At 43.1% G+C, this 24,945-nt stretch overlaps 2 protein-coding genes across 21 annotated transcripts in view; one reads left to right on the forward strand and one right to left on the reverse strand.

Annotated features, from left to right (window-relative positions):
- Positions 1-24,945, forward strand: part of caska (calcium/calmodulin-dependent serine protein kinase a) — a 208,996-nt gene that overhangs the window by 128,825 nt on the left and 55,226 nt on the right. The window lies entirely within an intron of this gene.
- On the reverse strand, positions 17,678-22,584 carry gpr34b (G protein-coupled receptor 34b). The gene is made up of 3 exons (XM_046363321.1): positions 22,157-22,584; positions 19,447-20,072; positions 17,678-19,311 (listed from the first exon to the last, which is right to left on the reverse strand). Exons 1-3 carry the CDS (start codon positions 22,172-22,174, stop codon positions 18,744-18,746), a joined length of 1,212 nt encoding a protein of 403 aa, XP_046219277.1. The 5' UTR covers positions 22,175-22,584; the 3' UTR covers positions 17,678-18,743.

Here is a 24,945-nt window from a genome sequence, read left to right on the forward strand (position 1 = left end):
ATAACCTGAAAGGCCGCACAGCAAGGAAGAAGCCACTGCTCCAAAACAGCTATAAAAAAGCCAGACTACGGTTTGCAACTGCACATGGGGACAAAGATCATACTTTTTGGAGAAATGTCCTCTGGTCTGATGAAACAAAAATAGAATGACCATCGTTATGTTTGGAGGAAAAAGGGGAAGGCTTGCAAGTTGAAGAACACCATTCCAACCGTGAAGCACGGGGGTGGCAGCATCATGTTGTGAGGGTGCTTTGCTGTAGGAGGGACTGGTGCACTTCACAAAATAGATGGCTTCATGAGGAAGTTAAAATTATGTGGATTTATTGAAGCAACATCTTAAGACATCAGTCAGGAAGTTAAAGCTTGGTCTCAAATGGGTCTTCCAAATGGACAATGACCCCAAGCACTTCCAAAGTTGTGGCAAAATGGCTTAAGGACAACAAAGTTAAGGTATTGGAGTGGCCATCACAGCGTCCTGACCTCAATCCGATAGAACAAGTGTGTGCGAGCAAGGAGGCCTACAAACCTGACTCAGTTACACCAGCTCTAGCTCTGTCAGGAAGAATGGGCCAAAATTCACCCAACTTTTTGTGGGAAGCTTGTGGAACGCCACCCAAAATGTTTGACCCAGGTCAATGCTACCAAATACTAATTGAATGTATGTAACATTCTGGCCCACTGGGAATGTGATGAAAGAAATCAAAGATGAATTAAATAATTATCTCTTCTATTATTCTGACATTTCACATTCTTAAAATAAAGTGGGGATCCTAACTGACCTAAGACAGGGCATTTTACTAGGATTAAATGTCAGGAATTGTGAAAAACTGAGTTTAAATGTATTTGGCTAAGGTGTATGTAAACTTCCGACTTCAACTGTATCTACAGTACTAAATCCCTGTGTATATAGTTTGAATGTTATCGGGTGTGTGTGCTGATGTTTGTAAGGTGTTGTTCCACAAGGTGTTTTTTCATCTGTTTTTTTAAATCTAGTTTTACTGCTTGCATCAGTTACTGGATGTGGAATAGAGTTCCATGTATTCATGGCTCTATGTAGTACTGTGTGCCTCCCATAATCTGATCTGGACTTGGGGACTGTGAAGAGACCTCTTGTGGCATGTCTTATTGGGTAATCATAGGTGTCCGAGCTGTGTGCCAGTAGTTTAGACAGTAGTTTAGACAGACAGTTCGGTGCTTTCAACATGTCAATAGTAGTGATGAAGTCAATCTCTCCTCCACTTTCAGCTGGAGAGATTGACATGCATATTATTAATGTTAGCTCTCTGTGTACATCCAAGGGCCGTGCTACCCTGTTCTGAGTCAATTGCACTTTTCCTAAGTCCTTTTTTATGGCACCTGACCACACGACTGAACAGTTGTCAAGGTGCGACAAAACTAGGGCCTATAGTACCTGCCTTGTTGATAGTGTTGTTAAGAAGGCAGAGCATCGCTTTATTATAGACCGACTTCTCCCCATCTTGGCTACTACTGCATCAATATGTTTTGACCATGACAGTTTACAATCTAGTTTTTCTCCAAGCAGTTTAGTCATCTCAACTTGCTCAATTTCTACATAATTTATTACAATATTTAGTTGATGTTTAGGGTTTAGTGAGTGTTTTGTTCCTAATACATTGCTTTTAGTTTTAGAAATATTTAGGGCTAACTTATTCCTTGCCACCCACTCTGAAACTAACTGCAGCTCTTTATTGAGTGTTACAGTAATTTCAGTCGCTGTATTTGCTGACGTGTATAGTGTTGAGTCATCCACATACGTATAAAATCTGGCTTTACTCAAAGTCAGTGGCATGTCGTTAGTAAAAATTTTAAAAAGCAAGGAGAATTCCTTAAACAGCTACCCTGGGGAATTCCTGATTCTACCTGAATTATGTTTGAGGCTTCCATTAAAGAACACTGTTCTGTTAGACAAGTAACTCTTTATCAACATTATAGCAGGGGGTGTAAAGCCATAACACATCAGTTTTTCCAGCAGCAGTCTATGATCGATAATGTCAAAAGCTGCACTGAAGTCTAACAAGACAGCCCCCACAATCATTTTATCATCAATTTTTCTCTCATCCAATCATCAGTCATTTGTGTAAGAGCTGTTCTTGTTGAGTGTCCTTCCCTATAAGCATGCTGAAATTCTGTTGTCAATTTATTTACTGTAAAATAGCATTGTATCTGGTCAAACATAATTTTACTAAGGGTTGGTGACAGGCTGATTGGTCAGCTATTTGAGCCAGTAAAGGGGGCTTTACTATTCTTGGGTAGCAGAATGACTTTACCTTCCCTCCAGGCCTGAGGTCAGACATTTTCCTGTAGACTTTGAAGAGGTGACAAATAGGAGTGGCAATATTGTCTGCTATCATCCTCAGTCATTTTCCATCTAAGTTGTCAGACCCTGGTGGCTTGTCATTGTTGATAGAAAACAATACTATTTTCACCTCTTCCACACTGACTTTATGGAATTCAAATGTTATTTAAGGTGCCACAAAGCTTTTTCTATCATTCTTTATATAATTGATTTGGTTCATAGTGTAGTTTCTTTTTATTTAGTTCAGTCACATGATTTCTTAATTTGCAGTACGTTTGCCAAACAGTTGGGCTGCCAGATTTAATTGCCATACCTTTTTCCTCATCCCTCTCAACCATACAATTGTTCAATTCCTCAACAGTCCAAGGGGATTTAACAGTTTTTACAGTAATTGTTTTAATGGGTGTGTGCTTGTTAGTAACTGGAATAAGTAGTTTCATAAATGCGTCAAGTGCAGCATCTGGTTGCTTCTCATTACACACCACAGACCAGCAAATATTCTTTACATCACAAACATATCAATCACAACAACACTTCTTGTATGATTTCTTATACATTATATTAGGCCCAGTCTTTGGAACTTTGGTTTTCCTAGATAAGGCTAATTATATTGTGATCACTACATCCTATGGATTTGGATACTGCTTTAAAGCAAATATCTGCAGTGTTAGTAAAAATGTGATCAATACATGTTGATGATTTAATTCCTGTGCTGTTTGTAACAACCCTGGTAGGTTGACTAACAACCCGATTCAGGTTGCAGGCACTGGTTACAGTTGGAAGTTTTTTCCTGAGTGGGAGGCTTGATGATAGCCAGTCAATATTTAAATCACCCAGAAAATATTATTCTCTGTTGATATCACATACATTATCAAGCATTTCACACACATTATCCAGATACTGACTGTTAACACTTGGTGGTCTATAGCAGCTTCCCACCAGAATGGGCTTTAGGTGAGGCAGATGAACGTGTAGCCATATTACTTCAACAGTATTTAACATTCTATCGTCTCTAAGCTTTACAGGAATGTTGTTCTGAATATAGACCGCAACACCGCCTCCGTTGGAATATCTGTCTTTTCGGTAGATGTTATAACCATGTATTGCTACCACTGTATCATCAAAGGTATTATCTAAGTGAGTTATAGAGAAAGTCAGAATATGAATCTGTTACAAGCAAGTTGACTTCATGGACCTTGTTTCTTAGGCTACATATGTTAATATTGACTATGTTTTAGCACTTTTCTGGGTTGCTTGATTGTTTTTAATGCTGTTATTTACATTGGAGCTGATAGTGTAGGGTGAGCTGCATGAAGTGGTCTTCCTACTATTGCACACCGCCTCAGTGCTAACAGTGTAACTCTGGTTTATAGGCTCATAATTACTGCTTACAATAGCTGGAGGATAAACAGATGTATTCGGTGCAATTAGGAGTACATCAATTAAATGTGTTTACCAATGCCCTTAAGATCATGTACATTTGGTGCAGCATTATGACGACTCATTGTCGCAATGGTATGGATTAACTGAGCTGGTCTTGGATCATTTACCAGTCGTTGTTTCAACGCAGCCTTGAAATGTGTGGACAGAGTCCAGGAGGCCAGATGATTTGGATGGACTCCATCAATCATGTAAAGTATCTTCTGTTTCCAGAAGGTGACAAAGTTATCAATAAAAGTGACTCCAGCAGAGATACAGTAGCCTTTAGCCAGATGTGTAATACCAGTAGTCTGCTGAATCTTTCACACCCACGAGGGTACTGGACCTAAAATGATGGGCCGTTTCTGTTCCGAGCTAGCCCCTCTGATGTCGTTTGACCCCACATGGACTACGCAGTGTCAGGTCAGTCGAAAGCAGCCTTGTTATGTCCTGTACTCTTGCTCTTAGGTAGCACAGGGTTTTTTCCTTGGCGACCGAGATGTTTCTCTCACCATAGAGCTGCCTATGATGACAGCTGGTGATGTTGAATTGGGCCGGTCTCTCAGGCAGCCTCGCAGTCTGGTGAGGCTGGGAGCTCCGGGGATCTGAACCCGAGGAAGAAGCCACCGGAGAGGGAGACAGAGCCGAGGACGAAGACACAGGTACCTCCGGATCCGATCTTGATTGGGAAGCCACCACTGACGAAGACGCCGGAACCTCTGGATCCAGGGCGGCAAAGCTGTTTCTGGTCTGTGTCAGTTCCGGGCTCAACATCTCCATGGAGACCCCCGTTGCCAGAGGACGCCTTCTTCGACTTCCACGGTGAGTGATGTACCTCCATGGCTGGTTGGTTGGATCGAGATCAACTCCGTTCTCCAGGGAAGGGGGAGACCGCGTCGGGGATGGAACCCTGCCTAGCACCGGCCAGTCGGCTGTGGAGAGCCGAAGCGACGGTGAAACTTCCACCAGACCAGAGTGGCATCCGGCTCCTGGGTTGGAAGAAAAATAAAAAGTAGGTGGTCGTGGGTTCCCCAGTAGCTTATGTAGATTAACTACTTGCTTGCTAAGAGTAGCTAATTCGCTCCTGTAGTCCTCCACAAGCAAGCAGTTGCTACATTGAAAGTCAAGGAGGTCCAAACGAGGTCCAAACGAGGTCCAAACAAGGTCCAAACGACGTCCAAACGAGGTCCAAAAAGCAAAGTAAACAGCTCCTGCAACGCTGGAAACGTTCAATAGCGGCCTCCATTTGAGACCGCCGAGCCAGCTAGGCTAGCTGGGCTTTCACGTCTCTCCCCCTATATGGAATCTGGTAGGACAGATAGCAGCGCTCACAGCAAATTTAGCCCAACAGAGCCGCAGGATTCCAAATAAAATAAAAGTATATAAAAACACTGTCAGCTTTTAAACCGAGGTCTTTAATTCAGGTTTCAGCGTTCAACAGCAAACATACGTCGCGCTCTGATGTCAGATGATTGTTACTGAGGTTGAACAGGTTCCCAACCTCAACTACAGTGTATCTTTGCTGGCATGCCTGTTGGCAAGGTTGATAGCCTTTAGAAAATACAAAAATTGCTTCAATTATTGGGATATGATACTATATTCCAGTTGTACTAAACTCCTAAGGCATAACAGTTCTTAAAGAATCGATGTGCATGTCCTAAATTGTCCTAAATGTCCTAAATTCAAATGACAAATGAACAGGTTAAAAGGTATGCTTAGATAACATGCAGAAAAATGTACGTATTTATTTACATAGAATCAGGCATAAGGATGGTGGCTCTAGGTTGCAGGAAAGGTTGTTTCAGGTGCATGACGCCCTGGTACCATAGGCAGGGAAAGCTAAACTTTCCTTAAGTAAATTGAATTGCCAAAATTATATAGCCTAATTAGCCTACTCCTGTCTATACAGAAATAATTACAATTATTAAAATAGGCTAGAAAAGCATGATTTGGCCACAGAGAATCATTAGCTTCTTTAAAAAACAACAACAATTGGTTACAGTCGGAAGGAAAGGCAGCGCTCGCAATTTGGGCAGCACGCGCAGCAAATACCAAATACATGATTGTTAAGTTGCGACTATTAGTGAAAAGTAGAGGCCCAGCCAGGGATATCACAATATTTCAAAATGCAATCGCTGGTAAACATAGTTTGAAAAGCAAATGGTTATTGCTGTAAATAGAAGACAATTGCACCAGCGGAGAGCATCGGCAATATCCCGATTGAGTGCACACAATACATATTCACTCTTTATCATTGACTGGTTAGTGCCACTTAAGTAAGTTTTTGTCCAATAATTTCCTTCTCTAGTTTAGATGGACGTCATATTCTATTTGTGTCTCCCCTTCTCGTGGGCCTATTATATGGGCAATGTTTTGTTTTATTGATATGTTTGTAATTGTCAGCAGAGTTGGCTACCCAGTCATTTGTCGTATAAAAAAACTGTCTGCTAAGGTCTCCGATCGTACACTGCTCAGGGGAACACTAAAATAACACATCCTAGATCTGAATTAATGAAATATTCTTATTAAATACCTTTTTCTTTACATAGTTGAATGTGCTGACAACAAAACCACACAAAAATTATCAATGGAAATCAAATGTATCAACCCATGGATGTCTGGATTTGGAGTCACACTCAAAGTGGAAAACCATACTACAGGCTGATCCAACTTTGATGTAATGTCCTTAAAACAAGTCAAAATGAGGCTCAGTAGTGTGTGTGGCCTCCATGTGCCTGTATGACCTCCCTACAACGCCTGGGCATGCTCCTAATGAGGTGGCGGATGGTCTCCTGAGGGATCTCCTCCCAGACCTGGACTAAAGCATCCGCCAACTCCTGGACAGTCTGTGGTGCAACATGGCGTTGGTGGATGGAGCGAGACGTGATGTCCCAGACGTGCTCAATTGGATTCAGGTCTGGGGAACGGACGGGCCAGTCCATAGCATCAATGCCTTCCTCTTGCAGGAACTGCTGACACACTCCAGCCACATGAGGTCATTGTCTTGCATTAGGAGGAACCCAGGGCCAACCGCACCAGCATATGGTCTCACAAGGGGGTCTGAGGATTTCATCTCGGTACCTAATGGCAGTCAGGCTACCTCTGGCGAGCACATGGAGGGTTGTGCGGCCCCCCCAAAGAAATGCCACCCCACACCATGACTGACCCACCGCCAAACCGGTCATGCTGGGGGATGTTGCAGGCAGCAGAACGTTCTCCACGGCATCTCCAGACTGTCACGTCTGTCACATGTGCTCAGTGTGAACCTGCTTTCATCTGTGAAGAGCACAGGGCGCCAGTGGCGAATTTGCCAATCTTGGTGTTCTCTGGCAAATGCCAAACGTTCTGCACAATGTTGGACTGTAAGCACAACCCCCACCTGTGGACGTCGGGCCCTCATACCACCCTCATGGAGTCTGTTTCTGACCGTTTGAGCAGACACATGCACATTTGTGGCCTGCTGGAGGTAATTTTGCAGGGCACTGGCAGTGCTCCTCCTGCTCCTCCTTGCACAAAGGTGGAGGTAGTGGACCTGCTGCTGGGTTGTTGCCTTCCTACGGCCTCCTCCACATCTCCTGATGTACTGGCCTGTCTCCTGGTAGCGCCTCCATGCTCTGGACACTACGCTGACAGACACAGCAAACCTACTTGCCACAGCTCGCATTGATGTGCCATCCTGGATGAGCTGCACTACCTGAGCCACTTGTGTGGGTTGTAGACTCCGTCTCATGCTACCACTAGTGTGAAAGCACCGCCCGCATTCAAAAGTGACCAAAACATCAGCCAGGAAGCATAGGAACTGAGAGGTGGTCTGTGATTACCACCTGCAGAACCACTCCTTTATTGGGGGTGTCTTGCTAATTGCCTATCATTTCCACATGTTGTCTATTCCATTTTCACAACAGCATGTGAAATTTATGGTCAATCATTGTTGCTTCCTAAGTGGACAGTTTGATTTCACAGAAGTGTGATTGACTTGGAGTTACATTGTGTTGTTTAAGTGTTCCCTTTATTTTTTTGAGCAGTGTATAAAGTGTAGTAGAATTGCATGAAATGTGTTTTTAAAATGCCACATTTTTCCTGCACAAAGAAAGAAGAGACATATCTGGTATAGCCTATACTAGCCTAGGCCTACTCTACACGTGCTCAGCTATGCATTGAAATGTATTTTTTTGCAAACAGTGTTTGAGTTATATTATTAGCCTAAATGATGACTATCCAATTTACTCATACTACTCAATAGTAGGCTATCTTGCAGTCTGAAAATGCAATGATGCATGGAAAGCATGGTGAAAATGAAGGTCCCCAAACTTGACACTCATGCGCCTCCTATGCCTGATACCAACTGTAGATGTGTTGAATATAGAAATCTTACCTTTGTGAATCGTTGCTGGTTCCGTTGAGCCAGTGAACAGATGTGTTGACGGAAGACATTTGTTGTATATCATGTGTTGTTATATTCATCTTTCACTAGCATCAGACATGAACACTTCCTTTTAACTTTGTCTATCCGTCTTCCGGTTACGACCTCTCTACCTCACTCAAGGTCTCTCTCTCTCTCTCTCTCTCTCTCTCTCTCTCTCTCTCTCTCTCTCTCTCTCTCTCTCTCTCGCATCCTGTGTTGATAATAGTAATTTGTTGCATTTATATAGTTCCTCTCCAGATTCTCAAAGCTCTGTTAGGGAGGAGGAAAATCACCTCATCCACCACAAATGTGCACCCACTACACTCAAAATAATGCTCGATTAAAAAGCAACCCAGTGCTGGGTAAATAGTGGACAGAACACATTTTGGGTTATTCTTGACCCAGCAGTTGGGTCACATAGTTGGGTTATTGAGCTATGACCATATGGACAGTATTTCTGTTGCATGTATTGGAAACGCATGTTTTAATTACTTCTAATGTATTTTGTAACAAGATCATTTCGAAAGCTGTAATTTATATTTTCAGAATGCAAAATACTTTTCTATACCATTTCTTTATAGTGGTTCACAATGTTGTGGCCCCCTTTCACTACATTGGTATCAAAGTCTGATGGCACTATGGTGTGGTAAAAGTGTCTGTAAAAATTAACAATTGCAAAGCGTGTGGAGTTTTATTCTAATGAGCTCCACCCTGAAACAAGGCAAATGACAATACTAGTGTTAGCGCAAGTATTAGAAGTCTATGGGTATCTACTAGCATGCTAGCAGATACCCATAGACTTCCAGTCATTGCGCTAACCCTAGTTAGCACTGGTAGCACTGGCTCGTGAAACTACCTCTGTCTTCCTTCATACTGGACACAGAGACATAAAACATATCCACAAGTTTGTCTGACTCTGGGAAGTAGATAAAGGGACTAATTGTCAAAATCCAGAAGTATTGCTACTGCTACAGCACTTTGCTTCAGTGTCTACTTATTGTATTCTCATTCTATGATGTAACAGGTCGTGTGTGTCAATGTGCAGGTCTTTGTGTGTGTGTGTGTGTGTGTGTGTGTGTGTGTGTGTGTGTGTGTGTGTGTGTGTGTGTGTGTGTGTGTGTGTGTGTGTGTGTGTGTGTGTGTGTGTGTGTGTGTGTGTGTGTGTGTGTGTGTGTGTGTGTGTGTGTGTGTGTGTGTGGTGTGTGTGGTGTGTGTGTGTGTGTGTGTGTGTGTGTGTGTGTGTGTGCTTGCATGCATGCATTCATTGGTTGACCACCTTACAAGCTGAATACTCACCCACTGACTTCTGCTGAGAAACACTTATGTAGCTGAAGAGAAAATAAAGCTTATTGTTGTGTTGAAAATGTATTTATTGGTAGATCAGTACAACACAGCTCAGCGCTGCTATGGTTATGGTTGCGTTTGTCACACTCCATCATGTTTTCCCCTTCTCACAGTCGCCCCTGTGTGGTGAGAGCAGGGTCACTGCACACTGGACATGGTAGGGAAGGAAACACGCCACAAACACCACAACCGCTGCCAGGATCTTCCTTCGTACCCTCAGGCTACCACCCTTCACCCCCTGCCTCTCTCCTGCCCCTGAATGCACCCCCAAGTCTACACCCCGTCTGTTCTCCTCCTGCCCTCCCTCTCCCCTAAACACACCACACACCTCTCTTCCACCCCGCAACTCAACCACCTCCGTCACCCCTCCTTCACTGGTGTGTTTGTTCCTGGCCCCCCTGACACTCTGTAGATACAACACTAGTCCCCCATAGCCGACCAGAATAAAGGTGAGAATCATGAAAAACAGCACCACCCTCAGGCAGTGTTGGTTGTTGAACTCTTCTCTGTGGTGATTCTCCAACATGTCAAAGCAGCTGTCTCCTCTTCTTCCAATCTGAACTACCACACTGGCACTCACCACCGTTGCCACAGTTACCCAGGTGATGAGGCAGAGTACCCAGCATCCTCTGGACCTGGTGAGGAGAGTAAGGAGGGCAGGGTGAGGCCGCACCTACAACCAGGGAAACATTTTAGAGCAAAATTGAGTGGTTGAGTAATTTATTAATTTAAAAATGTATTTTAAAACAAGAGGTCAATTAAAATAACCTCATTAAAAATCTATCAATTTCAGTTTGAAGACTTGTTGTTGTAGGTATCCATACCACGGTGGCGTAGCGCATCACACTGGTCCAGAGAAGCAGCATTATGTTACAATAGAGGTTGACGTAGAAGACTGTTATCATGGTTAGCATGGCGGCCTGACACACCTTGTCCCCTCCAGACCAGATATGACCCCTCCGGTAGTATACCACCCGGAACAGGAAGCTGGTGCACAGCAAGAGGTCATAGGTCACCATGTTGAGGGTCAGGATGATGGTGGGGGTCCACACCGACCTCCAGAGTTCATGCAGGGTCAGGCTGTTGGCTAGGAAACCCAGGAGTGACAGAGCCTGGTAGAGCCAGAGTTTGACTTGTATGACAACAAAATCAGGGTATAGCCAACACTGTCTGGAAGAGGAGAGAGAGGAAGGGAGGAGGAGGATTTGAGAGAGAGGAAAAGAGGAGGATGTAGTTGGAGGGAGGGGATATGTAGGGAGTAGGGAGGTAGATGAGCTAAAGGTGTGCGTGCGTGCTTATGCTTGTCTGAGTTCTCACATCACATTTTTATCTGACATGGCGCCACAAACAAAACCAAGTAGAGTTCAAATAAATGTCTCCACTTATTAAGGTCTGGAGAAAACACCCAGGTTTCTTTGGAATTATCATTCATTTAATAATATCAAGGAATAAAGTTAGCAGATGTACAGTAAACAATGCATCCAGTACAATATCACACTGCATGTAGATAACTTCCACATGGGGAACTCTGTATTTGTATGGACAAACAACAACACACAAAAAACTATTCTCACGTTTCATAGATTTGTAAGATCACACAGAAATATCAGCATCATTAGCATCATAGCTCAAAAACTATTGATGGCAGGATTATTTTGTCACTGGTCTGCACAAAATACTCCATAATGTCAAATTAATTAATAATGAAAAGCTGAAATATCTTGAGTCAATAAGTATTCAGCCCCTTTGTTATAGCAAGCCTAAAAAGTTCAGGAGTAAAAATGTGCTTAACAAGTCACATAATACATTGCATGGACTCACTCTGTGTGCAGTAAGTGTTTAACATGATTTTTGAATGACTATGAATGAATCTCTGTACCCCTATACTGTCACGTGTGCTCCCTCTCCGGTCTCTAGGTCACCTGTCTGCTCGTCATGGCGCACACCTGTCACCATTGTTACGTGTAATTGCGCAATATGACACACACCTGGAGGCCATCACCTCCTTGATTAAAACACAATCCCTGAACTTGCTTCCCGACTCTCAGCTCACTCGTTACACATCTGTAAGGTCCCTCAGTCAAACAGTGAATTTCAAACCAATTTAACCACAAAGACCAAGGAGGTTTTCCAGTGCCTCGTAAAGAAGGGCAGCTATTGGTAGATGGGTAAAAATAAATACATTGAATATCCCTTTGAGCACGGTAAAATGATTAATTACACCGCAGGGATTTCACCATGAGACCAACGGTGACTTTAAAACAGTTTGAATATAATGGCTGTGATAGGAGAAAACTGAGCATGGATCAACATTGTAGTTACTCAACAATAGTAACCAAATTGACAGAGTGAAAAAAGGAAGCCTGTACAGAATACAGGGCACTAATGTAATAATGCAAAAAATGTGACAAAGCAGTTGACTCCTGAATATAAAGTGCTTGGGGCAAATCCAATACAACACATTTCTGAGTTCCACTCTCCATATTTTCAAGCATGTTTACTTTGCCATTATGGGGTATTGTGTGTAGATGGGTGAGAAAACAAATCAATGTAATCAATTTTCAATTCAGTCTGTAAGACAAAATGTGTAATATGTCGAGGGGTATCAATACTTTCTGAAGACACTGTAGAAATCATACCTGTGTGGATGATTGCTGGTTCCATTGAGCCTGTGAACAGATAGATTGACAGAGGACATATGTTGGGTATTATCTATTGTTAGATCCATCTTTGACTAAAATCAGACATAAACACTTCCTTTTAACTTGGTCACCCTCTCTCGATGCTTATATCTAATTTCCTGTTACTAACTTCAGATTCTCACCTAAAACTCAGTCACTCAGTCTCTCTCTCTCTCTCTCTAATTCAGTTCGAGGGCTTTATTGGCATAGGAAACGTATGTTTACAATGCCAAAGCAAGTGAAATAGATCAACAAAAGTGGAAAAAAAAAAAAAAGTACAGTAAACACACTTCAAAAAGTTCCAAATATTATGTATACATACAGTGATGTAATGATGTGCAAATAGTTAAAGTACGAAAGGGAAAATAAATAAACATAAATGCAAGTTGTATTTACAATGGTATTTGTTCTTCACTGGTTGCCCTTTTGGATTGAGTAGAATGTAATAACTTTATTGTGCCAAGGACGCAAGTCCTATATACTGTAGTTATTACCACGCATGAGATTCCCACATTGTAGCCTGTACATTTGAATGTATTCACTGATTATGTACTCTTCCTTGGTGCAGTTCAGGTATGAATCTCTGAGACATTGTTTTTCAGTCATATCAAACTCCATTTTTTGAATGATGCTGTGTCTGCATGTAAACTCAGCAAAAAAAGACATGTCCTCTCACTATCAACTGCATTTATTTTCAGCAAACTTAACATGTGTAAATATTTGTGTCAACATAACAAGATTCAACAACTGAGACATAAACTGAACAAGTTCCAGGGACATGTGACTAACAGAAATGGAATAATGTGTCCCTGAACAAAGGTGGTCAAAATCAAAAGTAACAGCCAGTATCTGGTATGGCCACTCGCTGCAAGTACTGCAGTGCATCTCCTCCTCATGCACTGCACCAGATTTGACCGTTCTTGCTGTGAGATGTTACCCCACTCAGACATTTCTGGTGGGAATGGCCCTAGCCCTGATCCTCAGATCCAACAGTTCCCAGACGTGCTCAATGGGATTGAGATCTGGGCTCTTCGCTGGCCATGGCAGAACACTGACATTCCTGTCTTGCAGGAAATGACGCACAGAACGAGTAGTTTGGCTGGTGGTGTTGTCATGCTGGAGGGTCATGTCAGGATGATCCTGCAGTAAGGGTACCACATGAGGGAGGAGGATGTCTTCCCTGTAACGCACAGCATTGAGACTGCCTGCAATGACAACAAGCTCAGTCCGATGATGCTGTGATATACCACCCCAGACCATGAAGTACCCTCCACCTCCAAATCAATCCCGCTCTAGAGGACAGGCCTCGGAGTAATGCTCATTCCTTCGATGATAAACGCGAATCTGACCATCACCCCTGGTGAGACAAAACCACGACTCGTCAGTGAAGAGCACTTTTTACCAGTCCTGTCTGGTCGAGCGATGGTGGGTTTGTGCCCATAGGCGACGTTGTTGCCGGTGATGTCTGTTGAGGACCTGCCTTACAACAGGCCTACAAGCCCTCAGTCCAGCCTCTCTCAGCCTATTGCATACAGTCTGAGCACTGATGGAGGGATTGCGCATTCCTGGTGTAACTCGGGCAGTTGTTGTTGCCATCCTGTACCTGTCCCGCAGGTGTGATGTTCAGATGTACCAATCCTGTGCAGGTGTTGTTACACATGATCTGCCACTGCGAGGACGATCAGCTGTCCGTCCTGTCTCCCTGTAGTGCTGTCGTAGGCATGTCACAGTACGGTCATTGCAATGTTTTGCCCTGGCCACATCTGCAGTCCTCATGCCTCCTTGCAACATGCCTAAGGCACGTTCTCGCAGATGAGCAGGGACCCTGGGCATCTTTCTTTTGGTGTTTTTCAGAGTCAGTAGAAAGGCCTCTTTCGTGTCCTATGTTTTTATAACTGTGACCTTAATTGCCTACCATCTGTAAACTGTTAGTGTCTTAACCTCTCTGGGATATTCGGGACGGTAGCGTCCCACCTCAACAACAGCCAGTGAAAGTGCAGGGCACCAAATTCAAAACAACAGAAATCTCATAATTAAAATTCCTCAAGCATACAAGTATTTTACGACGTTTTAAAGATAAACTTCTTGTTAATCCAGCCACAGTGTCTAATTTCAAAAAGGCTTTACGGCGAAAGCACACCAAACAATTATGTTCGGTAAGCACCTAGTCACAGTAAAACACAGCCATTTTTCCAGCCAAAGAGAGGAGTCACAAAAAGCAGAAATAGAGATAAAATGAATCACTAACCTTTGATGATCTTCATCAGATGACACTCATAGGACTTCATGTTACACAATACATGTACAGTGGAGCAAAAAAAGTATTTAGTTAGCCACCAATTGTGCAAGTTCTCCCACGTAAAAAGATGAGAGAGGCCTGTAATTTTCATCATAGTTACACTTCAACTATGACAGACAAAATGAGAAAAGAAAATTTAGAAAATTGTAGGATTTTTTATGAATTTATTTGCAAATTATGGTGGGAAATAAGTATTTGGTCACCTACAATCGAGCAAGATTTCTGGCTCTCACGGACCTGTAACTTCTTCTTTAAGAGGCTCCTCTGTCCTCCACTCGTTACCTGTATTAATGGCACCTGTTTGAACTTGTTATCAGTATAAAAGACACCTGTCCACAACCTCAAACAGTCACACTCCAAACTCCACTATGGCCAAGACCAAAGAGCTGTCAAAGGACACCAGAAACAAAATTGTAGACCTGCACCAGGCTGGGAAGACTGAATCTGCAATAGGTAAGCAGCTTGGTTTGAAGAAATCAACTGTGGGAGCAATTATTAGGAAATGGAAGACATACAAGACCACTGATAATCTCCCTCGATCTGGGGCTCCACACAAGATCTCACCCCGTGGGGTCAAAATGATCACAAGAACGGTGAGCAAAAATCCCAGAACCACACGGGGGGACCTAGTGAATGACCTGCAGAGAGCTGGGACCAAAGTAACAAAGCCTACCATCAGTAACACACTACGCCTCCAGGGACTCCAATCCTGCAGTGCCAGACGTGTCCCCCTGTTTAAGCCAGTACATGTCCAGGCCCATCTGAAGTTTGCTAGAGAGCATTTGGATGATCCAGAAGAAGATTGGGAGAATGTCATATGGTCAGATGAATCCAAAATATAACTTTTTGGTAAAAACTCAACTCGTCGTGTTTGGAGGACAAAGAATGCTGAGTTGCAGCCAAAGAACACCATACCTACTGTGAAGCATGGGGGTGGAAACATCATGCTTTGGGGCTGTTTTTCTGCAAAGGGACCAGGACAACTGATCCGTGTAAAGGAAATAATGAATGGGGCCATATTGTGAGATTTTGAGTGAAAACCTCATTAGCAAGGGCATTGAAGATGAAACGTGGCTGGGTCTTTCAGCATGACAATGATCCCAAACAAACCGCCCGGGCAACAAAGGAGTGGCTTCGTAAGAAGCATTTCAAGGTCCTGGAGTGGCCTAGCGAGTCTCCAGATCTCAACCGCATTGAAAATCTTTGGAGGGAGTTGAAGGTCCGTGTTGCCCAGCAACAGCCCCAAAAAATCACTGCTCTAGAGGAGATCTGCATGGAGGAATGGGCCAAAATACCAGCAACAGTGTGTGAAAACCTTGTGAAGACTTACAGAAAACGGTTGACCTCTGTCATTGCCAACAAAGGTTATATAACAAAGTATTGAGATAAACTTTTGTTATTGAGCAAATACTTATTTTCCACCATAATTTGCAAATAAATTCATTAAAAATCCTACGATGTGATTTTCTTGATATTTTTTTTTTGTCTGTCATTGTTGAAGTGTACTTATGATGAAAATTCCAGGCCTCTCTCATCTTTTTAAGTGGGAGAACTTACACAATTGGTGGCTGACTAAATACTTTTTTGCCCCACTTTATGTTTTGTTTGATTAAGTTCATATTTATATTAACAAAATATATTTTAAAAAATATTTATATTGGCGCGTTTGTTCAGTGATTTTGCAGAGAGCCACATCAATTTACAGAAATACAGAAAAACAGCCAAACAGATATCCGCCATGTTGTACAGTCAACATAAGTCCAGACCAGAATGCCTCTCCATAGGAAAACAATGGGGGCAGCTCAGTGTTCCAAGGGAAAAAAGTATTTTAGGGCTAGCATTTGATGACAACCAAGCTAGCTGCCCAGGCTTACATAATTAGAAAGAAGAGATTCTCATGGTTAAAATGGCGTCCGACTTGAAAAAAAAAAGAAATATACACATTACGGGATATTTGGCGGAATAGACAGACATGCCTATATTTCCTTCCCCCTTAGGAAACAATGGGAAGACCGCAGATCAAATGTTCCAATCAAATGTTTTTGTGTTTACATTTTAACTAAAAAACAACATGAGCAGGTCTCATTGCCAACAATAGCGAAGCAGGCATTGTGACGTTGAACAATAAGCTGGGAATAGAACATTCGGAAGGTGAGTTGTTGCCACGTTGCTCAATAGAAATAATAGGAGCTGGCAGGGTGAAAAATGCTCTAAAATAAGGCCTGTTTTTTGCAATTACTTCAAAATGACAGCAAGCAGCTAGGAAATATGGTCATATTATGAAACTGGGCTCCACGGCGGATGCAATTAACTAGTTTTTATCAGCAAAGAAAATGAAAAATGTCATGTGTCCAGCCTACTATCTATATGGATTTCAGAGCACTCTCGTCTGAGTGTACCAGAGCGCAGAATAATTCATTAACGAGCGCCCAACACCCGTTGAATATGACCGGTGTCAGTAAATGTCGGAAAAAAAGATAATTAAATTGTTTCCAGCAGCACATTTACAGTCACCAACGCTCTGGTTAACACAAAAACTGCCTTACCACTTCTGCTAGGCCGAGTAAAATGGTCAGAGTGGTCTCATTTGTGTCTGGAAGTAGCTAGCCAAGCTTGGGTGCTTGACTGCTGTTGTAAGGCCAGAACGCTCAAATCAACCCTACTCAGCTCGAACGTCCAGTGTGCGCTCCGAGAGCGAAACGGTCTGAATTTACAAACTGACAATGCTCTGAATTTATGAGCCTCACGTTGTACAGCGCCATATTTTCTGTTCCATCCTAACGGAAACCTAGAGGATTTTTCATTATTCATGGAATAGAAACACCATAATATTAATCAAATGAATTTAGCAAGTACCAGTCAAAAGTTTGGACACACCTACTCATTCCAGGATTTTTCTTTATTTTTACTATTTTCAATATTGTAGAATAATAGTGAAGACATCACAACTATGAAATAACACCGGTCTCCTGCGTGCCCTGCATTCTGTAGTACAGACATGGCCTGCTCTCCCTTATGTAAGGAATTAGACACTTTCCCATGTTTACTACAGTATATATTCTCTCTCTCTCTCTCTCTCTCTCTCTCTCTCTCTCTCTCTCTCTCTCTCTCTCTCTCTCTCTCTCTCTCTCTCTCTCTCTCTCTCTCTCTCTCTCTCTCTCTCTCTCTCTCTCTCTCTCTCTCTCTCTCTCTCTCTCTCTCTCTCTCTCTCTCTCTCTCTCTCTCTCTCTCTCTCTCTCTCTCTCTCTCTCTCTCTCTCATGCATCCTATGTTACTGTCGTCAAAGACTTTAAATCTTCTTATCATCGCTGGTAATACCATCGCTACACACTCCACCTTAATGAATAATAAAGTGGAGGGCGCCTTATAGTGGCCTCATACAGAGGTTGTTGTACTCTTCCCTGTCCATGCTAGACCTGCCTGACCTGCCTGAACTTGGGATTTTGCTATTCAGCACTTTCAGTGTCTACTTGTTTTAGTCTGTAATTCACATTGTCTGATGTAACAAGTCTTTATAAATCCATTCATATGAGTACATGACAAATCAATGCTTTGGTTTTTACTGAGGGCCAACCAAGGCCCAATGTTGCAATATGTACAGTATACCAGTAGTATAACAACAATGCCATTTTCATTACATTGTTCAGTTTATTAATTTTTTTATGTTAATTATTCAATATAGTTTCTAATGTCTCAAAATGTATCTGTTACAGGCAATATATGAAACATTGAAACAGGCAAAAGCTGTTACAAAACCACTCAACAACCATCCAGTAGCCTCTTCACAATGAATAGTAATATTTGATGTTTTGTTATCATAGTCCCACATATTTTATTTTAGCATAGCGTGTCTTCATGGCTTTTATAAGTGAGATTGGGTATTGTCTTTGTTGTTTTCCACCAGCATGTCATGACCAAGTGATTCAATTTCCTCATTTATAAAAGTCCCATTATGCTCTCAGTAATGTCACTGTGGTGTCTGTATGGTCCTCTTAATGTCTGTGCAGTCCTTTAACATGACATATACCCTGCAAAAACTGTCATCTGACTGGATGCTAATGCTTCCTTTATGATAAAGAATCTAATAGTTAATGCCCCAATTCCACGGAGTCGTGTTCATGCTCTCCCGGACTGTCCCTCTTCAAGTTGTTCTTGGCACAAAATGGCTTATGCTGGCTGGTCCTGATACCTGAAGGAGGATGGACTTTGCTGCTATTTTGTGGCCCAACAAAGTCCAAAACTGACCTCGGATCAGTGTCTAGTGACAACTTCATCTTATTTATATCTGAAGGAGGGAGGGCTGGACAGTTATTTTTCTCCTCAGATTACTGATGAAACTAACGGTTGGCTGCTCCTCAAGGCTCCTCCCACAATCCACACTGGAGCCACTCCCACTGCCACCCGAGTCACTCAGTCGGAATATGTTATTGACCAATCGGAGTGTCTCTTTCCTCACGGACTCCGACAACAGGAAGTACATCACGGGGTCTAGGCAACTGTTGAGGGCAGAGAGTAGCAACACCACTTCGTTGGCTTGGTCTACCACACCCCTCCAGAAGCAGGAAGTTTCGCTGATCTGGGAGACGACGTAGAACACCCGAACCATGTGATAGGGTACGAAGCAGATGGTAAACAGAAAGAGGACAAAGAAGGACTTCCTGGCAGTACGGTTGTAGCGGGTCGCGTTGGGGAGGTCCGGTTTATCTCTCGACGCCCTCAGCAGCTTGAGTGCAATTTTCCCATAAGACACCACAAGGCAGACAAACACAAACCAGAACACAGCAACCAGGAAGAGGTTGAAATAGGCCTTCCCCTGCGCATGCTTTCGCTGTTTATACTGGAAACACCTGGGGGATTGGGAGAAAATAAAATTACTATTAGTGTAATTGTTCAAAATGTTGGACCCTACTCAAATAAAGCATATCAACAAAGTTCTCCTCGAAAAATTTGTAAATTCATTTTTCTTGAAAAATAAAACCCACTTGTTCAATTCCTCGTTGCCCTCGGAGAGGAGGATCATGGGTATGACAGAGGCGAGGGCCAGGATCCAGATGGTCCCACAGACGGTGGAGCTCCATTTGGTGGCCTGGAGGCGATACTGCCCCACGACGGTACGCTGGATCTTCAGATAGCGATCCACACTGATCAACCCTAATAAGGTGATACTGATATACATGTTCATATAAAAGAGGTTTCCCACGACCTTACAGAGGGTGGGGCCCATGTCCCAGTGGTTCCCTTTACTGTGGTAGAGGACTCTGAATGGGAGACAGATGACCAGTAGCAGGTCAGCTAACGCTACGTTGATGAGGAATACTCGGACAGAGTTCTTCTTGGAGTGGACGTATAGAAAGACCCAGAGAGCCAGTATGTTGCCGGCCAGGCCCAAGACGAATAGGACAGAGTAGAGGACTGCTAGAGGGATCTGAAGGGAGCTGTCGTCAAGTTGACAGTGTTCCCTGGGGTCAGGGGTTGTGGCGGTCAAGAGGTTCTTGAAGGTAGTCTCCGTGGCGATGAGTGAGTGGGAGGACTTGGGAAAGGGAAAGAATGTGATGTTGGTAGGGAAGTTGGTTGTCATAGCATCGGTTTCCCTCTTCAATCCCGAGTCCTGCATAGGGGGGAAAGTCAGGGAAAATAACATTTCATTCAGAAACTTTGTCTACTTCCTCGAATCATAAACCATCATAATAAAGTCAGACACATTCCATATAGTGCACAAGCTCGTTTAAAAAAAATCTACTTCCTTAAATCAACCAAAAGTGTTTCTTGGTTCTTACAGAATGTTCTCTTGGGAAAGTTATTCGCTCTAATTAGTTCTGGTCTGTTTTGATGGCAGGAGGCCAAGCTGGATGATTTAGGTCCAGATCAGCACCTAATCCACGAATAATTAATTATACTGTACATTACTCAGGTCCTGTACAAATCTCTGGCCAGCTGATTGACCACCTGACAAACAACTACAGACTACACTACCTGGCCTACATTATAGAGGAACAAACAACTACAGACTACACTACCTGGCCTACCTTATAGAGGAACAAACAACTACAGACTACACTACCTGGCCTACCTTATAGAGGAACAAACAACTACAGACTACACTACCTGGCCTACCTTATAGAGGAACAAACAACTACAGACTACACTACCTGGCCTACCTTATAGAGGAACAAACAACTACAGACTACACTACCTGGCCTACCTTATAGAGGAACAAACAACTACAGACTACACTACCTGGCCTACCTTATAGAGGAACAAACAACTACAGACTACACTACCTGGCCTACCTTATAGAGGAACAAACAACTACAGACTACACTACCTGGCCTACCTTATAGAGGAACAAACAACTACAGACTACACTACCTGGCCTACCTTATAGAGGAACAAACAACTACAGACTACACTACCTGGCCTACCTTATAGAGGACCAAACAACTACAGACTACACCACCTGGCCTACCTTATAGAGGAACAAACAACTACAGACGACACTACCTGGCCTACCTTATATAGGAACAAACAACTATAGACGACACTACCTGGCCTACCTTATAGAGGAACAAACAACTACAGACGACACTACCTGGCCTACCTTATAGAGGAACAAACAACTACAGACTACACTACCTGGCCTACCTTATAGAGGAACAAACAACTACAGACTACACTACCTGGCCTACCTTATAGAGGAACAAACAACTACAGACGACACTACCTGGCCTACCTTATATAGGAACAAACAACTACAGACGACACTACCTGGCCTACCTTATAGAGGAACAAACAACTACAGACGACACTACCTGGCCTACCTTATAGAGGAACAAACAACTACAGACGACACTACCTGGCCTACCTTATAGAGGAACAAACAACTACAGACTACACTACCTGGCCTACCTTATAGAGGAACAAACAACTACAGACTACACTACCTGGCCTACCTTATAGAGGAACAAACAACTACAGACTACACTACCTGGCCTACCTTATAGAGGAACAAACAACTACAGACGACACTACCTGGCCTACCTTATAGAGGAACAAACAACTACAGACTACACTACCTGGCCTACCTTATAGAGGAACAAACAACTACAGACTACACTACCTGGCCTACCTTATAGAGGAACAAACAACTACAGACTACACTACCTGGCCTACCTTATAGAGGAACAAACAACTACAGACTACACTACCTGGCCTACCTTATATAGGAACAAACAACTACAGACTACACTACCTGGCCTACCTTATAGAGGAACAAACAACTACAGACTACACTACCTGGCCTACTTTATAGAGGAACAAACAACTACAGACTACACTACCTGGCCTACCTTATAGAGGAACATGCAGGGAATAACAGACTTTACTTTTCAAATTAACTCAGTGATACTTTTCCACTTTGCTAAATACTTCAGAGACCTGCCAGTTAAACCTTGATTGGAAATGTTGCGGGTGGTATTTTGTAATTCCATCACTCAGGGCTCTATCCAGTATATGGAAATCATTTTGTCTTTGCACTGTGAGAATATGATTTAGAATTTACATAATCAATACGATCGGTTTGAAACAAAAATGGCAACACAAGAATTCACAACACAATCACTCACAGCACATAAAATTATTTTGCCTTACCCTTAATCTGGAAACAGCTTTTCATTGAATACACACTGTACTCACCCAGTGAATTGTGACCATTGTAGATGTTGTTTCTCTTCACTCTTTGTGAATGTGCTTGTGTGGCACATTCATGTGTGGCACATTCTCTCCCTCTCTTTCATTCTCTTTCAGATTTGTAGTTCTGTTTTTAGCATAAATTGTATTTTCTTAATCCAGTCTGTTTTGCTCCAGCTTTTCTCCCCGTTTCATAGAAAGTTGGAGCTGCCATAAATAGATGCCTGTAGATGAAGGTTCCAGGTCTCTAGGTTCTCAGTATCTGCCTTTCTACGACTTCAACTATTCTCTGGAGAACTGTGACTAACAGGTCGTAAAAGCCTCAGGATGCCCAGAATCTCTCTCACTTTCTCTCTATTTCCTCTCCTTCTCTGCATTCCCTTCAGCTGCGATCTACTCTCGAAAGCTGTGAAATGCCAAAGTACAGAGTCTTAACTGAGAAAACTTCAAGGAAAAAGGGGGGGGGGGGTTGACTACAGCTTTAAACCACAGTGACCGAGATACAGGGCAGAGCGCGCGCACACTTTTGCTCACACGTACACACAGGGCAGGGCCCAGCCCACTGCTGATGACACATGCTAGAGCAACCGCTAGGACCACAGAGCATAGACCGCCTGTGTATACAGGGAACTCTGCATGAACACAATTTATAAAATGTATACACTGATTATATAGCATACCTGAATTATACATGTTACCTATATAGGACAGCGGTTGACCCACGTACAGGCTTTCTCATTTTTATTAGGTTGTCAAAAAAATGTTTCTGTAGCCACTATGGTTCAAGCTTCAACCTGATTTTAATTTACCACTCAGGAGAACTATCTTCGGCCTAACCCTTGGCCCAACCCAGCATTTTGGGAAAAACTGAAAACTAGTAATATATGGAGACAAAAGTAACTTCAGAATGTGTTCAGAATGAGACAGGAAGAGTCTGTGGTGGTGGTGGCGTCATGTACAACTCTTGTTAACAGATTTACACATGTATGTGTCAGCGATTCATTGGAGCAAGTCTTCAAACTGTCTTTGATGTGTAGGTTTCTGTAATGATGTTTTCATGGCTGTAGCCCTACTCAGACCATAGTAAATTAGACACACACACATACACTATATATACAAAAGTATCTGGACACCCCTAATTTGAGAAGTAGAGGAAAATCTGTTCTTCCCCACATGTTGCTGACAGGTATATAAAATCGAGCACACAGCCATGCAGTCTCCATAGACAAACATTGGCAGTAGAATGGCCTTACCGAAGAGCTCAGTGACTTTCAACAATTGCACAGTTATAGGATGCCACCTTTCCAACAAGTCAGTTTGTCAAATTTCTGCCCTGCTAGAGCTGTCCCGGTCAACCGTAAATTCTGTTATTGTGAAGTGGAAAGGTCTAGGAGCAACAACGGCTCAGCCGCGAAGTGGTAGGCTCACAGAAAGGGACCACTGAGCACTGACCACTGAGCGCTGAAGAACGTAGCGCGTAAAAATCGTCATCCCTTGGTTGCAACACTGACTGAGTTCCAAACTGCATCTGGAAGCAAGAAGAACTGTGTCATTAAATGTGTTTCCATGGCCGAGCAGCCTCACACAAGCCTAAGATCACCATGCGCAAAGCCAAGCGTCGGCTGGAGTGGTGTAAAGCTCGCCGCCATTGGAACAGTGGAAACGCGCTCTCTGGAGTGATGAATCACGCTTCACCATTTGGCAGATCCTGACTGACAAATTTGGGTTTGGTGGATGCCAGGAGAACGCTACCTGCCCCAATGCATAGTGCAAACTGTAAAGTTTGGTGGAGGTGGAATAATGGTTGGGGCCTGGCCTGGGCCTTAGTTCCAGTGGAGGGGAATCTTAACGCTACAGCATACAATGACATTCTAGACGATTCTGTGCTTCCAACTTTGTGGCAACAGTTTGTAGAAGGCCCTTTCCTGTTTCTGCATGATAATGCCCCTGTGCACAAAGCAAGGCTGGCATTTTCGAGATCGGTGTGGAAGAACTTGACTGGCCTGCACAGAGCCCTGAGCTCAACCGCATCGTACACCTTTGGGATGAATTGGAACACCGACTGCGAGCCAGGCCTAATCGCCCAACATCAGTGCCCGACCTCCCTAATGCTTGTGGCTGAATGGAAGCTGGTCCCCACACGAACAGCAGTTGTCCACATACTTCTGGTCATGTAGTGTACATACTCAAAGGATTTAGTTAGGCAGCCAAACACCCACACACACACACATCACAGAACAGCACAGGAGTCAGTAGTCTGCCAGACAGGGTGGAGGGATAATGGATTTACCAGGGTGTTTTGCAGTGTTTATGATTATGTTGTTGTTTTAATATGCTCATATTAAAAGAGCCTATTTTATTGGAAGTAAGATGTTAACCCTACAGATACACTTGTAGATTGCGCTTACAGCTTGACAAGAGCTGATGGAATTCTTAGCAAGTCCTATACCTAGATCCTATACCTAGATCCTATACCTAGATCCTATACCTAGATCCTATACCGAGATCCTATCCCTAGATCCTATACCTAGATCCTATTCCTAGATCCTATCCCTAGATCCTATACCTAGATCCTGTACCTAGATCCTATACCTAGATCCTATACCTAGATCCTATACCTAGATCCTATCCCTAGATCCTATACCTAGATCCTATCCCTAAATCCTATACCTAGATCCTATCCCTAGATCCTATCCCTAGATCCTATACCTCGATCCTATCCCTAGATCCTATACCTAGATCCTATACCTAGATCCTATACCTAGATCCTATCCCTAGATCCTATACCTAGATCC

The sequence above is a fragment of the Oncorhynchus gorbuscha genome, linkage group LG01, assembly GCF_021184085.1.
Source record: "Oncorhynchus gorbuscha isolate QuinsamMale2020 ecotype Even-year linkage group LG01, OgorEven_v1.0, whole genome shotgun sequence".
Lineage (NCBI taxonomy): Eukaryota > Metazoa > Chordata > Actinopteri > Salmoniformes > Salmonidae > Oncorhynchus > Oncorhynchus gorbuscha.